This window comes from Diceros bicornis, chromosome 35 (genome assembly GCF_020826845.1).
Source record: "Diceros bicornis minor isolate mBicDic1 chromosome 35, mDicBic1.mat.cur, whole genome shotgun sequence".
Taxonomy (NCBI): Eukaryota; Metazoa; Chordata; class Mammalia; order Perissodactyla; family Rhinocerotidae; genus Diceros; species Diceros bicornis.
The window spans coordinates 3534039-3547415 of NC_080774.1; the positions used below are offsets into that span (position 1 = coordinate 3534039).

The window sequence follows — 13377 nt, forward strand, 5'->3', positions numbered from 1 at the left end:
TCAACTCAGCTTAAATGGAGACACTCAGCTTTTTCCTTTTTTAATCATACCACTGAGAGAGCACATAGTATTGCTACTGGTTGACAAATTAAGTAATCTGCATTTTAAATTATTCTTTTATAATTTTCTCCTATTCATCTCTTATCTTAATATTAAAAATTAATAAAAGTGTATCCATTCTACTAACCGTTTTAAAGTAAATCTCAGACATCATATTATTTCATCCATAAACATTTCTGTACGTGTCGCTAAAAGATAAGGACTCATTTTAAAATATCTATATATATTTAAAAATTCTTACCTTGACTCTGGACATAGACCTTGCCCTTAGCATGCGGCTTTTGAAAAGAGGGAAGAAAGAAAAAAAGTAAATTTGATAGTCCCTTACAATTTCGTTTTAGAAATAAAATGAAGGCCATAAAAAACATCCTCTTGGAAAACATCACAAAGAATCATCTACACAGCCGCTCATAGACTAGTTATTTTATGAGAGCAAAGAGTTACTTCTGCTTTCAATGGGGGTTAGCCCATTAAAAATACAGCGTTTATAAGGCAAGAAGCACAAAGAAAGAAGTCCCTTAAATTAGGCGTAATGCAATACTACAATTTTATAGTTACTACGTTAGTAGAAAAGTTATTGAAGCTCAGAACATGCCAGTGACAGCCCATCTGGTGCATATCGTGTGCTAAAGCCGAAGGTGGAGTTTTGGGAAATGTGGTCTGGGGATGCACATCCTTGAATGGAAAGAGTACACCCCACTCCAGCTCAGGAGAAGAAAAACGGACTGGGAGGAGGAGGAGGAATAGGAAGGGGAGGACGAGGAGGTGAAGATGGAGATGGAGGAGGAGGTGGAGGTGGAGGTGAAGATGGAGATGGTGGAGGAGGAGGAGGTGGAGGTGAGGATGGATGGAGGAGATGGAGGAGGAGGAGGAGGTGGAGGTAGAGATGGAGGAGATGGAGGAGGAGTAGGAGGTGGAGGTTAAGATGGATGGAGGAGATGGAGGAGGAGGAGGAGGAGGAGGTGAAGATGGATGGAGGAGATGGAGGAGGAGGTGGAGGTGAAGATGGAGGAGGAGGAGGAGGTGAAGATGGATGGAGGAGGAGGAGGAGGAGGTGGAGGTGAAGATGGATGGAGGAGATGGAGGAGGAGGTGGAGGTGAAGATGGATGGAGGAGATGGAGGAGGAGGAGGAGGTGGAGGTAGAGATGGAGGAGATGGAGGAGGAGGAGGAGGAGGTGAAGATGGATGGAGGAGATGGAGGAGGAGGAGGAGGTGAAGATGGATGGAGGAGATGGAGGAGGAGGAGGAGGTGAAGATGGATGGAGGAGATGGAGGAGGAGGAGGAGGTGGAGATGAAGATGGATGGAGGAGATGGAGGAGGAGGAGGAGGAGGAGGTGAAGATGGATGGAGGAGATGGAGGAGGAGGAGGAGGAGGAGGTGAAGATGGATGGAGGAGATGGAGGAGGAGGAGGAGGAGGTGAAGAGGGATGGAGGAGATGGAGGAGGAGGAGGAGGAGGTGGAGGTGAAGAGGGATGGAGGAGACGGAGGAGGAGGAGGAGGTGGAGGTGAAGGTGGAGGTGGAAATGGAGGTAGAGGTGGTGGTGGAGAGGGAGACGGAGATGAAGGTTGAGACAGAGGTGGAGGTAGAGATGGAGGAGATGAAGGAGGAGGAGGAGGAGGTGAAGATGGATGGAGGAGATGGAGGAGGAGGAGGAGGAGGTGGAGGTGAAGATGGATGGAGGAGATGGAGGAGGAGGTGGAGGTGAAGATGGATGGAGGAGATGGAGGAGGAGGAGGTGGAGGTGAAGATGGATGGAGGAGATGGAGGAGGAGGTGAAGAGGGATGGAGGTGGAGATGGAGGTAGAGGTGGTGGTGGAGAGGGAGATGGAGATGAAGGTTGAGACAGAGGTGGAGGTAGAGATGGAGGTAGAGATGGAGGAGATGGTGATGGGGGAGGAGGAAGGGGAGGTGGAGACGGGGAAGAAGGTGGAGCAGAGTACCCAGCGTGTTGAGTAACAAGAAAACAGGCACCAGGGGGCAGATTCCTCCAGGCATGGGAGTAGACTGGTCTCAAGGACCCTGTAAGGACCTCCCCAAACGCCTCTTTGACATCAAGGGACAAGGGACACTTGCATGACTGCTATTTGTACCAAGATGTAAACTTACTATTCCTGGTGGTGTTTTCTGGTGGGACTTCACAAAAATACTAGAGAGAAAAAGAATCCATTTCTCAAGTTCATTTTGAAACAGTGGCATAAAAATACTTTTAAAATCAAGTTTAGACCCAAAGGTGGAAGTAAAAGGAGTAGAGTGAGAAATCCACTTTCAAATGGCTGCAGGCTCAAGTAGGTGCCAGCGGCTGTTTCTCATAAGTGATCAAAAATACAGTCATTTTGGTGACAAAGTCCAAAAAGGTACAGCTACTTGTCATGTGGGCTGAATACCAGATCAATGCATAAAATGACTAAACTAGCTAATGAATGGTGATCATAGAATTTGCAACTCTGTCCTCGCTACGTGAAGGTGTGTGGAAGGGCACCGTGTGGTCCTTAAAGTGGCGTGGAGCCCGTGGTATTGTATGTGGTCTGCTGACCCACTCTGATCTTCATCCTCAGGTCAGTTTTATATTTTGGGAAACAAACTAAAGGGGATGTAATCCTGCCAAGGGAGAGACAATCAACGGGGAGGAGAGGGAGGTGGCCCTGCGCTCTGCCTGACTGATGGAAGGTTCTGGGAGGAGCAGCATCCAGCCCTCTTAGGACAGCTATGCATGGAAGCTGGTACATAGACATGACTCTTGGTTTGGTTCTGCTTGTTCATCGCATTATACTTTGTATTTAACCATTAGAAGTACCTGCGACTTTAAAACTCTTGACTATCCTCCCCAATTCACATACAGCAGGATGCAGCCCCTTTTAAAATGCCCTTAAAATAGTAAGCCTTAAAAAAAAGAAGAGTTTCAAACATCTCTTCTCTACTAGCTAAAAAAGATGCTAAATTTAATGAAAAAAATGGCTAATAGCAACCATCTGAAATTAGAAATTGAAGTTTGGAGCCCTAAAATATTCCTTTTGTTTACTGATAATTTCACTGGAAAGCTGAAGAACATTCTATTGGAATGCAGCGGAAGCTAAGAGCACTTCTTCCTTAACCAGCCCTAAGTCTGAAACATTGTCCCCGAAAATGTCTTTAAGAAGGATGTTAAAGAACTGTCAAAAGTAGATCAGCATGGCATTGTAACTTTAAAGTTAATACAAATGTTTGACAATAACAGATTCAATATAATTCTACATAAATTTGATTCATGAAGGTCAGGCAAAATAGAGTTTTTTAGTCTTGCCACTATTTTCATTAGAAATATGCTCTGCAATCGGAAATACATAAACCCAAAATGCTCCTTTCAAGAAAATTCCCTTTGATACAAACAAACATTAATTAATTAAATGAGTATCTCAACTCTATACACAGAATGAATTGACTCTGTGTGGAAACTTCTGGATTTATCTGCTGGTCTTTACATATCTCTGAGCACTATTTCCCCAAAATCTATTGAAACCTTGAAAAAATAACTAAGTATCAACTCCTACATAGACTTTTAAAAAACGTCATAAATGATATCTTAAGATCTTATCCGAGCAAATCAAGAAAATAGAGTTACAGCTTAAAAGAAATCTGGTCCTGGGTAATTTTTAATCATTATAATAAAAGAAATCTGGCAAAAGTCAATTGGCTTATATTGATTTTGAAAAACATTTTCTATATTAAAATGTTCTAAATACAAATTAGCTTTCTTTGCTCAATATTTATTGTTGTTTCACTTGCCTTGAAATAACATGAGTCAAATTCCTTGTATATCACTTGCCTTGCAAGATTACCTCATCGATGCATAAAATGAAAAAGAAGACTTGTGTGTGTGTGTGTGTGTGTGTGTGTGTAGGCACGGTGGTGAGGGAAGAGTCTCCACTTCTAACGTTTCTGAGAAACCATTACTTAATCTGGCCCATTACTAGGTAAAAAAGCCAATGTCCTCTTGGACAGATACCTATACATATATGTTACCTTGTAACAGACCCAAATGCTAATGTATGCCTTTTTATAATGGAATAACAGACGGCAACAACAAAAAGATTTCCCGTTCTTTGAGTCATATAACCTTCTGAAATTAAACTTTCTGCAAGTGGAAACTCCAATACATATCATTTTTGAAGTATATGCACAATTTCATGCTCTCCAGGTGGCAAAAACACTAATTTTTATTTTGAAATTACAATACAGCTTCTGAGGGCTTCGTTAAAAGTATTTTTAAAATAGTTACAAATTGCTTAAAAGAAATCATGGTCCATGAGTGTAAGGTTCGCAAAATATACCTACATCACAAAACATACAGACGCTGGGTGCTTTTCAGGGGAAAACTGGTGTCTTTTCTCCCTCTACTCTTTTCCCTTAAAAATCTGTTTTTAAGCAAGGAAAAAAAATAATGTTCCAAAAAGCAGAAGAGGGCAGAGCCTTGTCACTGAACTCCTGCAAGTAAACCGACCAAGATTTTTCAAAAAGAGAAAATATCCCTGAATGAAATGAGGAGAAAATTTGAATTGGGATCCAGTTCTATGGGATCCACCGTGGAACAGGCCATAAAGATGACACTGAAACCATCCACAATCCTGGGCAAAATCAAGCGATGAGTCTGTAACGTCAAATCTAGCCCGGAACCCAAGAAACAGGAATGCCAACGGGAAAATTCCCGGGAAGATTTTTAACAGTTAAATCTATGGAGCAGGGCCGGCCCCGTGGCTTAGCGGTTAAGTGCGCGCGCTCCGCCACTGGCGGCCCGGTTCGGATCCCGGGTGCGCACCGACGTGCCGCTTCTCCGGCCATGCTGAGGCCGCGTCCCACATACAGCAACTAGAAGGATGTGCAACTACGACATACAACTATCTACTGGGGCTTTGGGGAAAAAAAAAGGAGGAGGATTGGCAATAGATGTTAGCTTAGAGCCGGTCTTCCTCAGCAGAAAGAGGAGGATTAGCAGGGATGTTAGCTCAGGGTTGATCTTCCTCACAAAAAAAAAAAAAAAAATCTATGGAGCAAATAACTCGGAATTATTGTTGATTTTATTCAAAAGCTTCCCCTGCCATTCTCTGCCTTACGATTTGAGGAAGAAATTAGAAGCAACAGTCGTGATCATTCCAAACGTGTGAGCCCCAGGTCATTTAAGAGGTAAACTCAGGATCTGTGCTCTGGAATTGATGAGTTTTCCATTCTTTTGAGTTGCTTTAAAACTTTTTAATTCCCATGGATCTCATATGGGGAGGAAAAAATGCAAAGAACATTTGTAGTTCCATCAAGAAATCTCTGAGGAGAGCCAATCTTAATAGAAGTTATTAAAAATGATTAGCTTCCTAGGATACGATCAATGCCCGGAGTTTCTCTTTCAGGGCATCTGCCCGGAGGCCCAGCATACAAACAAGGGAGTCTGAAGACGAAACCGACGAGATGAGTGTTTTTAAGTCTCCGTTATAGTGGGAACTATAATAAAAGATGTGGTCTGTGGCGCTCCTGCTGCTGCCAACATGATGTTCGGAGATATCAGAAACAAAGCAACAGGCCATGCAGGAAGAAGGAGAAGGAACGAGTGGGTCAAAAGACAACATGCGTTTACTATCTACATCAGCAATTAGTGGACAGGCAGCTCGATCAGGTCAGGCCGGCACCAACACCTAGACTGGCTTCTGGAGCTCACCTGTGCCACGAACTGTGCGTGTGACAGCCAATGAAATCTGTCTCGCTTTCTGTACTGTAATTTCCAACAGAATTTTGATGGGGATCTGTACACACCAAAAGTAAAATTATACTTTACGTATTGCCTAACACAACACCTTCAAGAAAGTTATTTTTCTTTTAACAAGTGCCAAGGCAAGATAGATAAATTAGGCCCCAGAAGGCAGTGACTCAAAGTTCCCAAATTTTAAAAAATCACCAAAAAGTAACACCACTAGAAGCTTAGCTCAGGCTAACCTCAGTGGAGGGCACCGATGCACCATGTGGGTTATCATCCTGCTTTCTTTTTTTTTTCTCCCCAAAGCCCCCAGTACATAGTTGTATAACTTAGTTGTAGGTCCGTATAGTTCTTCCACGTGGGATGCCACCTCAGCATGGCTTGATGAGCAGTGAGTAGGTCCGCGCCCAGGATCCAAACCAGCGAACCCTGGGCTGCCGGGGCAGAACATGTGAACTTAACTGCTGCGCCACCGGGACGGCCCCCATCCTGCTTTCTTGAATCTGATAACCATGTCAAGCAATATTGACTCAAACTCAAGATTTTTTAAAAATAGCTCAGAAATAAATATTTGAATTTTGATAAAATCCTCTTTTCAGAGTACGTGTTAGAAAAAGCATCTGAACAGTGCAGTAAAATTGTTCATAGGCCTGTGGGGTTTTGAACCCAATGGAGACATTTTAAACCATAGTCATTGCTTCTGCAGAGAGAAAAGCCTTCAATTAAGACACAGACCTAATTTTCTTTTAACATTTTTGGTGAAATATTTATATTTTCTGGTGAATTTAGAGAAAGCATTCTAAACTTGGACTAGAAGTGCCCAGATTTGCATTCTGAATGTCTATTACATACTGTAGTAAGAAATCAAAATTCTGTGTAGATGACTTTCACATTTCCACAATGCATATATCACAGTTAGACATGTATAGTGAGTGAATCAAATTCCTAAAAATGCCAAATCAAGGTTATAATATCACAAACCAACAGAGTAATGTTATCCCAAAACACGACCAATGGTGAACTTGCACAATAAATATTAACAATGGAACACGCAGACCTGGTGACGAGCCCACTGGGACGGTGCACTTTACAAAGAGGGTACAATGCCAAATTAAGGCTCATATAAACAACACTAAAAAAATACCGACTTGAGCCCAAACAAGGGCATTTCAAATTAAAAGAGATAAAATGAAACCATCTTTATTGAAATCCAATCAAACTAATTTGTGTAGAGTCAGCCAGAGATAAATGGGTGATCATAAACGCAGCCTCTAAAATAATGTCTCTAAAGGAGCGCCTGAGCTTTCTCAGAAGGCTACAGTTAACCCATGGTATACACAATAAACGCTCCTTGGCTCATTCTGTTAACATGTCTCCCAATGCCAGATACTGTAAGAGAGTACATTTTAGCAGTCTTGAAATAGCTCATTCCCCACTTGGATGTGTGTGTGGTCCAATGCAGCAGCCACCAGCCACAGGAGGCTACTGAGCACTGGAAACGGAGCTGGTCTGAACCGAGATGTGCCCTAAGTGTAAAATGTACACTGGATTTTGAAGACTTAGTAGAAAAAATATGAAATACTGATTTTAGTAATTTTTATATTGATTACATGTTAAAATAATAAGATTTTGGGAATATAGTGGGTGTGCAGTTAAGAAGTCCGCCTTGGCCAAGGAGGGGTCTGGCCTTTATCTACGGCTTCTAGGAAATAATCTATGTGATACCTGAGAGGTGTGTATTTGTTTAGGGCAGGGCCAGCCACAACCAATAGTCTTAGGTGGGGGCCGGCCATGCCAGAAAGACCAACCAGGTGATTTAAGGTGGAAACTTTGGGTCCAGTGCTATCAGTTGACTTGGAGATTGAGTTCAACCTCATGGTCAATGAATCAACCAATCAATCAAGCCCACATAAAGAAGCCCCAATAAAAACTTTGGACACCAAACTCAGGTGGGCTTCCCTGGTTGGCAGCACTCCATGCACATTGTCACAGATCAACAACCAGAGCGTAAAACGTCTTGGCTCCATGGGAGAGAAGGCAATGGAAGCTCAGCCCTAGAAATCTCTTCCTTGGGCTGATCTTGGTCTGTATCCTTTCCCAGCAATAAACCATAACCATGAGTATAATTACTCTCAGGGAGTTCTGTGGGTCCTTCAAGCAAATCATCAAACTTGAGGCTAGTTTTGGGAACCCTTGAACTTGCAGTTGGTGTCAGAAGTGAGGGCAGTCTTGGGGACAGTACCCTCCAAGTTCGCACTTTTGCTAACTCCAAGCAGTGGGTCAAATAAAATATTTTATTCAAACTAATTTTACTTGTTTCCACTTACTGTTTAAAATGTGGCTATCAGAAAATTTGAAATTATATATATGGCTCACCTTTGCAGGTTGCATTAAATTTCTATGAACAGCACTGGTATTGAGAATGTGCCTGTGTTCACGGGTGTTCTCATTTAAATGAAGTTTGAGAAAACACAAGCTTCAGACCAGATTTTTTGCTCAAAACTACATTTACCTATAAAAACTCGACATAATAAATATTCCCTCTTTTGAAATCACAAAAGCAATAAGGAGCAAATGCCATAAGTTTTTCTCTCTCTCTCTTTTTTTTTGTGAGAAAGATCAGCCCTGAGCTAACATCCATGCCAATCCTCCTCTTCTTGCTGAGGAAGATTGGCTCTGGGCTAACATCTGTGCCTACTTTCCTCCACTTTGTATGGGACGCCATCACAGCATGGCCTGACAAGCGGCGCGTCGGTGTGCGCCTGGGATCCGAACCCGGGTCGCCAGCAGCGGAGCGCGCGCGCTTAACTGCTACGCCACGGGGCCGGCCCCCCATAAATCTTCCTAATCTGGGATTACTGAAGTTTGATTCTGATTTGATAATAATTAGGTAGAATTAACTAGACTACAACCTGAGTCAAGCCTGCTCCTAAAATAAAGAATACAAGAATAAAGACCAAGGCCGGCAACTCGATAATGAAGAGCAAGACTTAGTTACTCTAAAACTGTATCACTGTTCCGAATACATAAACAAACAATCTCTCCACAAAAATCCATCTAAAATGATTATATAAATATGGCTGAATAATGAACCTTTATATTACTTATACATTGTTTTCATTTGTAAAAACGAATCAAATAAAGGTATTGAGCTGAATTTTATTGAAAAATCATCCACCAAAAAATGTACAAAAAGCTGTATTAAGAAACAGGTTCAGGGCCGGCCCCATGGCTTAGCTGTTAAGTGCACACGCTCCGCTGCTGGCGGCCCTGGTGCAGATCCCAGGCGTGCACCAACGCACCGCTTCTCTGGCCATGCTGAGGCCGCGTCCCACATACAGCAACTAGAAAGATGTGCAGCTGTGACATACAACTTTCTACTGGGGCTTTGGGGGAAAAATAAATAAATAAATAAAATTAAAAAAAAAAAGAAACAGGTTCACATTGGAATTTAATAACTAACCTCCACCACTTGAAAGTCTCTAAACAAATTCAACCCTTCTTTTATTAGCTTTTATTAAAGTGCCTCTTACATCATCATCTGAGACCAAACAATTTTTGCTGCCTTCTCAGTTGTTGTGTCAAATGCCTTGTTATTATATTTGGAGTGCCTTTCTGAAAACAAAGACTGCTAACCCAGGATGGGAGGAGATCTGGCGTGGCTGAGCACCGGAGTGACGGCAAATGGCCAACTGAATTCCGAGATGTAAGATGCTCCTTCCTTCAGCACACTGCTAAGATATTATTACTACTGCTGCAAAGCCTGCCCAAAATGTAATTCATCTGTGCATTTGGTACAGTTTTCTCAATTATGTCTAAAACTTAAACTCATCTAAGAACAATCATTTTCAGGCTTCAACGATCACCATGACGCCAATGATGCCTGGATCTATATCTGCAACTGTGCCCTCTTCTGAGGACAACCCCACACCATGAGCTACATTCTCAATATCTACCCTGAGTCCAATATTTACATCTAAGTCATTGAGTTTGGAACTCAAAGATTCTGTCCTCTCCATTTCCCCACCCAAACGCCTTTACTCAAGTTCTCCCAAAATTTATTGAAAAAAATTTTAAATCATGTTAATATTCTTGAGTCCTTCTTTATTTCTTCCTTATATGCTGTGGCCTTCCCACACAAAAATGATCCACAACATGGTGCTTATATTAAAAAAAAAGTCTTTATCAAGGTGGATTTACAGGTAAAATAGCCTATATTTGTGGGTAAAATGGCATGATGGTTGTGATTTTTTTAAATATTCCAGAAAAACAAAAAGCATGTGTGTGTATATAGGAGTGGGGGAGAATGAGAGCAGATTAAATAAGAATTGAAGAAGTGTAAGCCAGGTGGTGGGTACATAGGGGTTCACACTACTATGCTAGCTCCTTGTGTAGATGCTTGGAAATTTCTGTAATAGAAAGTTCTAAAGAAGGATTCATTCCCGCCCAATTCAATTCAACTAGCATTACTGAACACAAAGGAGTATGTTACCCTCTGGGGATCCACTAGAGAACCACACCTGGTCCCTGTTCTCAAGGAGCTCATAACTACGTGGGGAGAAAAGTTAAGGATGGAGGTGTTATAATCATCAGGGATAAGCACTAAGTGTGGCAAGTTATTAAAATAGACATAAATGCCTCCTCTCCCTACATCCGCGCCCTTGCAAGGCCATCTTAAAGAGCCTCCCATAATGAGGTAGAGACTCTATCTCCACTCCCTGACTTGCTTTGGCAAACAGGACACTAGCAAACATCACACAGCAGAAGCTTGAAGAGTGATGGTGCACTGGCACCTGCTCTCTCCTGCCACTGAGCCTCAGAAAGGAGGACGGACCACATGGAGAGAGGCCTCAGCTGTCCCAGCCATCCCAGCTGAGGCTCCAGGCACTAGCAAGGCCATCTTGGACCACCCAGCCTAGCTGAGCTGACCAGGCCAGAAATGCCCAGACAACACAAAGGATAAATAATAAATGTGTGTTTTAAGGCACTACATTTGGTGTGATTCATTATGTGGCAACAAATAACTGATACAGTAAGTGAACACATCTATACCAATGTTGGAGAGTCATGGGATTTACGGACAAAGGTGACGTTTAAGATGGAGAAGGTTGGGGAAAGCGCAATAAGTTCATCGAGAAAGAACAGGCTTCAACAGGTGAAAGCTCGCTTTCACGTCTGTCTGAACAGAAGACAGCTGGACTCTCATACTTGCCGCTCCATTCAATCCATTTCAATATGCTGTTTTGGCGGAGATATATAAAGAAAATCCTGCCTCTTGCTGATAGGGAGTTGGAAAGGGGAGTAGTATTCTAATAACCTTTTCAGGTCTTTATAGGCATTATTCTTGGATACTACACCAAAACTCAACAAATGATAATTTCTTAAAGGTTAGCTGCAATATGGAACCTGATATTGCACCACACTTTGTTACAATAAAGCCCATTGGTCTATGTGGCACGTTGAATGGATCTTTTCCCTATGCATGATCCTCTAATGTCACATATTAGTCATTTGAAAAATATTGGTTCACTGAGTGATCTAGATCTTCCAACTGTTGAAACATTTCATTATACAACATCCAAAAAAAAAGAATCAAGTTTGTTAATGTGATCACTGATCTCATCAGGAAGGTCCTGATTTACAGGGAAGCTGTCGACCTCATGGTGGCTTTTCAAAATTCTAATTTGTGCTCAACAATTCAAATGTTATCATTGGCAATAAATACTGCCAGCTGTTTTTCTTGAAGTGACTTGTTCGATTCATTCATTTTTAAGAAAATGACTGTCAAATGCCCAAGTCTGAATGACCATAGTGTGTCTGCCATTCTTTCAGATAAAAATCACGTTAAAAGTGGCTAGTTCAGGTTGCAACTCAAACAACCACACAAAGGCCTTTTCTGAAAATCACCATTATAATTCGTTCAGAATGCAGCAGAAGAGCTAATGCATGCTTCCTGTTTCGTCACACAGAACATTCAAAACACATGTAACCTAAGGTTAATATTTAATAAAATTAACAATTTTTATTGCTTCATCAAAAAGATTCTTAAGCGATTTTTTTTTAACTACAAATGGGTGGCAGTGAATAACCAGCGACCACTAGTGCAGATTGGTGCCACTGCCTCCATTAGCATTAAGGTGTCGGCCGTTTCACTCACCATTGCTTTTCAAATGGTGAAAAAGGCAAAAAACGTCTTAGCATTATTCTGAAAACAGGTTGGACTTTGTGGAGGCCCTGAAAGAGCCCCAGGGAGCCCCTCCCTGGGGGTTCCAGGGACCCCACTTTGAGAACCACTGGTTTGGATGACTGTTTTAAGAAGGCGCACTCTAGAAGGAGTGAATCTTCATGTTCACACACACGTGGTATTCTGAGCTTTGGCAAGGGACCACCAGTCCCACAGATGGCTGCGTTGTGCCCATGTCCCAATGCAGCAGCTTCCAGACGCTAAATTTTACAAATTGAAATTCTATAAAAGACGTGCATAGCCTGTAAAATATCACCAACAGGAATAATGCCTACAAATGATAGGGCGGAAGTGCTGTGCACAACGGATGAGCCGGCAAAGCATGGAGACCAGCGATGCTGGTGACAGGCTCACCACCAGAGAGAGCAGCCTTGGGCTTACGGTACACCAGAGGAACGTGACCTTGGGGTTGGCTTTTTCTTTAGTTTTGTAGGCACCAACTCCACCATGCCTTCATATAACCCCCCACTCAGAACCCAGACTCCCCCCAGCTCATTTCACCTGCCCCTTAAGTCATAATGAATAAAAAAGTCAATAAGTGAATTAATCTGTAGAGCTACAAAGTCCTCTACTCTTTAAAGCTCTTCAAATAAATAGTCCAACCTAGGAAACTACGCCTGCCACCTAAGAGATTGTTATGCTCAGTGTACATGAGGTTGCTGCAACATTTACAGTGCAGCCTGTAAATCACCCAATCTGAACACATAAAAAGGAAACAGACGAAACATTAAAACATTTGGCTATTGGGCTATTTGTGCTATTCAATAACAATATCAAAAAAAAATCAGTGAAGTTTTAAAGTATACGTACAAATAAAAAACATCAATACATGGGAACCATAATACACTACAGTGGCTACAATAGGCAGCGTCGATGGGAACACTGTCAGTTCTAATAAAACGGCCTTTCAGCTCTCCAATTCTGCGACTTCCCCAGCACAACCAAAATAATAACACGAAATAAACACATACCCACTGCCTTTGTGCCATTTCCTCCATTGACTTTGTGAAAGCAACAGCAAATCTAGTAAAATGAGCAAAAATAATGAAAACAATTAGGGCAGAATTCAATTAACATAACTATGAAACAGCTCTTTGGAACAAATTGTGAAAGACAAGGTAAGAAGCTAAATTTAAAGTGCCATCAATCTTTATTACTTGTGGTCATTGGCCATTAGGTTTAATCTCCACTCACATCAAAGTTGTGCATGTGAGAAATAAACAAATGGGGCTCAAACTTCCTGTTTTCCTGTTCCTCCCATGCGAGGTCGGAGAAGCAGAGAGAAGGGCAGAAAGCCAGATGCAGGAGAGAAGCAGGGACCTCAGTTAATCCACCCTGAATATCCAAAGGCAG

At 42.0% G+C, this 13377-nt stretch overlaps 1 protein-coding gene across 1 annotated transcript in view; it reads right to left on the minus strand.

Moving 5' to 3' along the window:
• Positions 1–13377, minus strand: part of GLT1D1 (glycosyltransferase 1 domain containing 1) — an 89345-nt gene that overhangs the window by 50716 nt on the left and 25252 nt on the right. Inside the window, exons 4-5 of the mRNA XM_058531237.1 lie at positions 12996–13047; positions 302–338 (exon numbers count right to left, since the gene is read on the minus strand). Coding sequence (XP_058387220.1) covers positions 302–338; positions 12996–13047 — 89 coding nt within the window. The remainder of the gene's footprint in view (positions 1–301; positions 339–12995; positions 13048–13377) is intronic.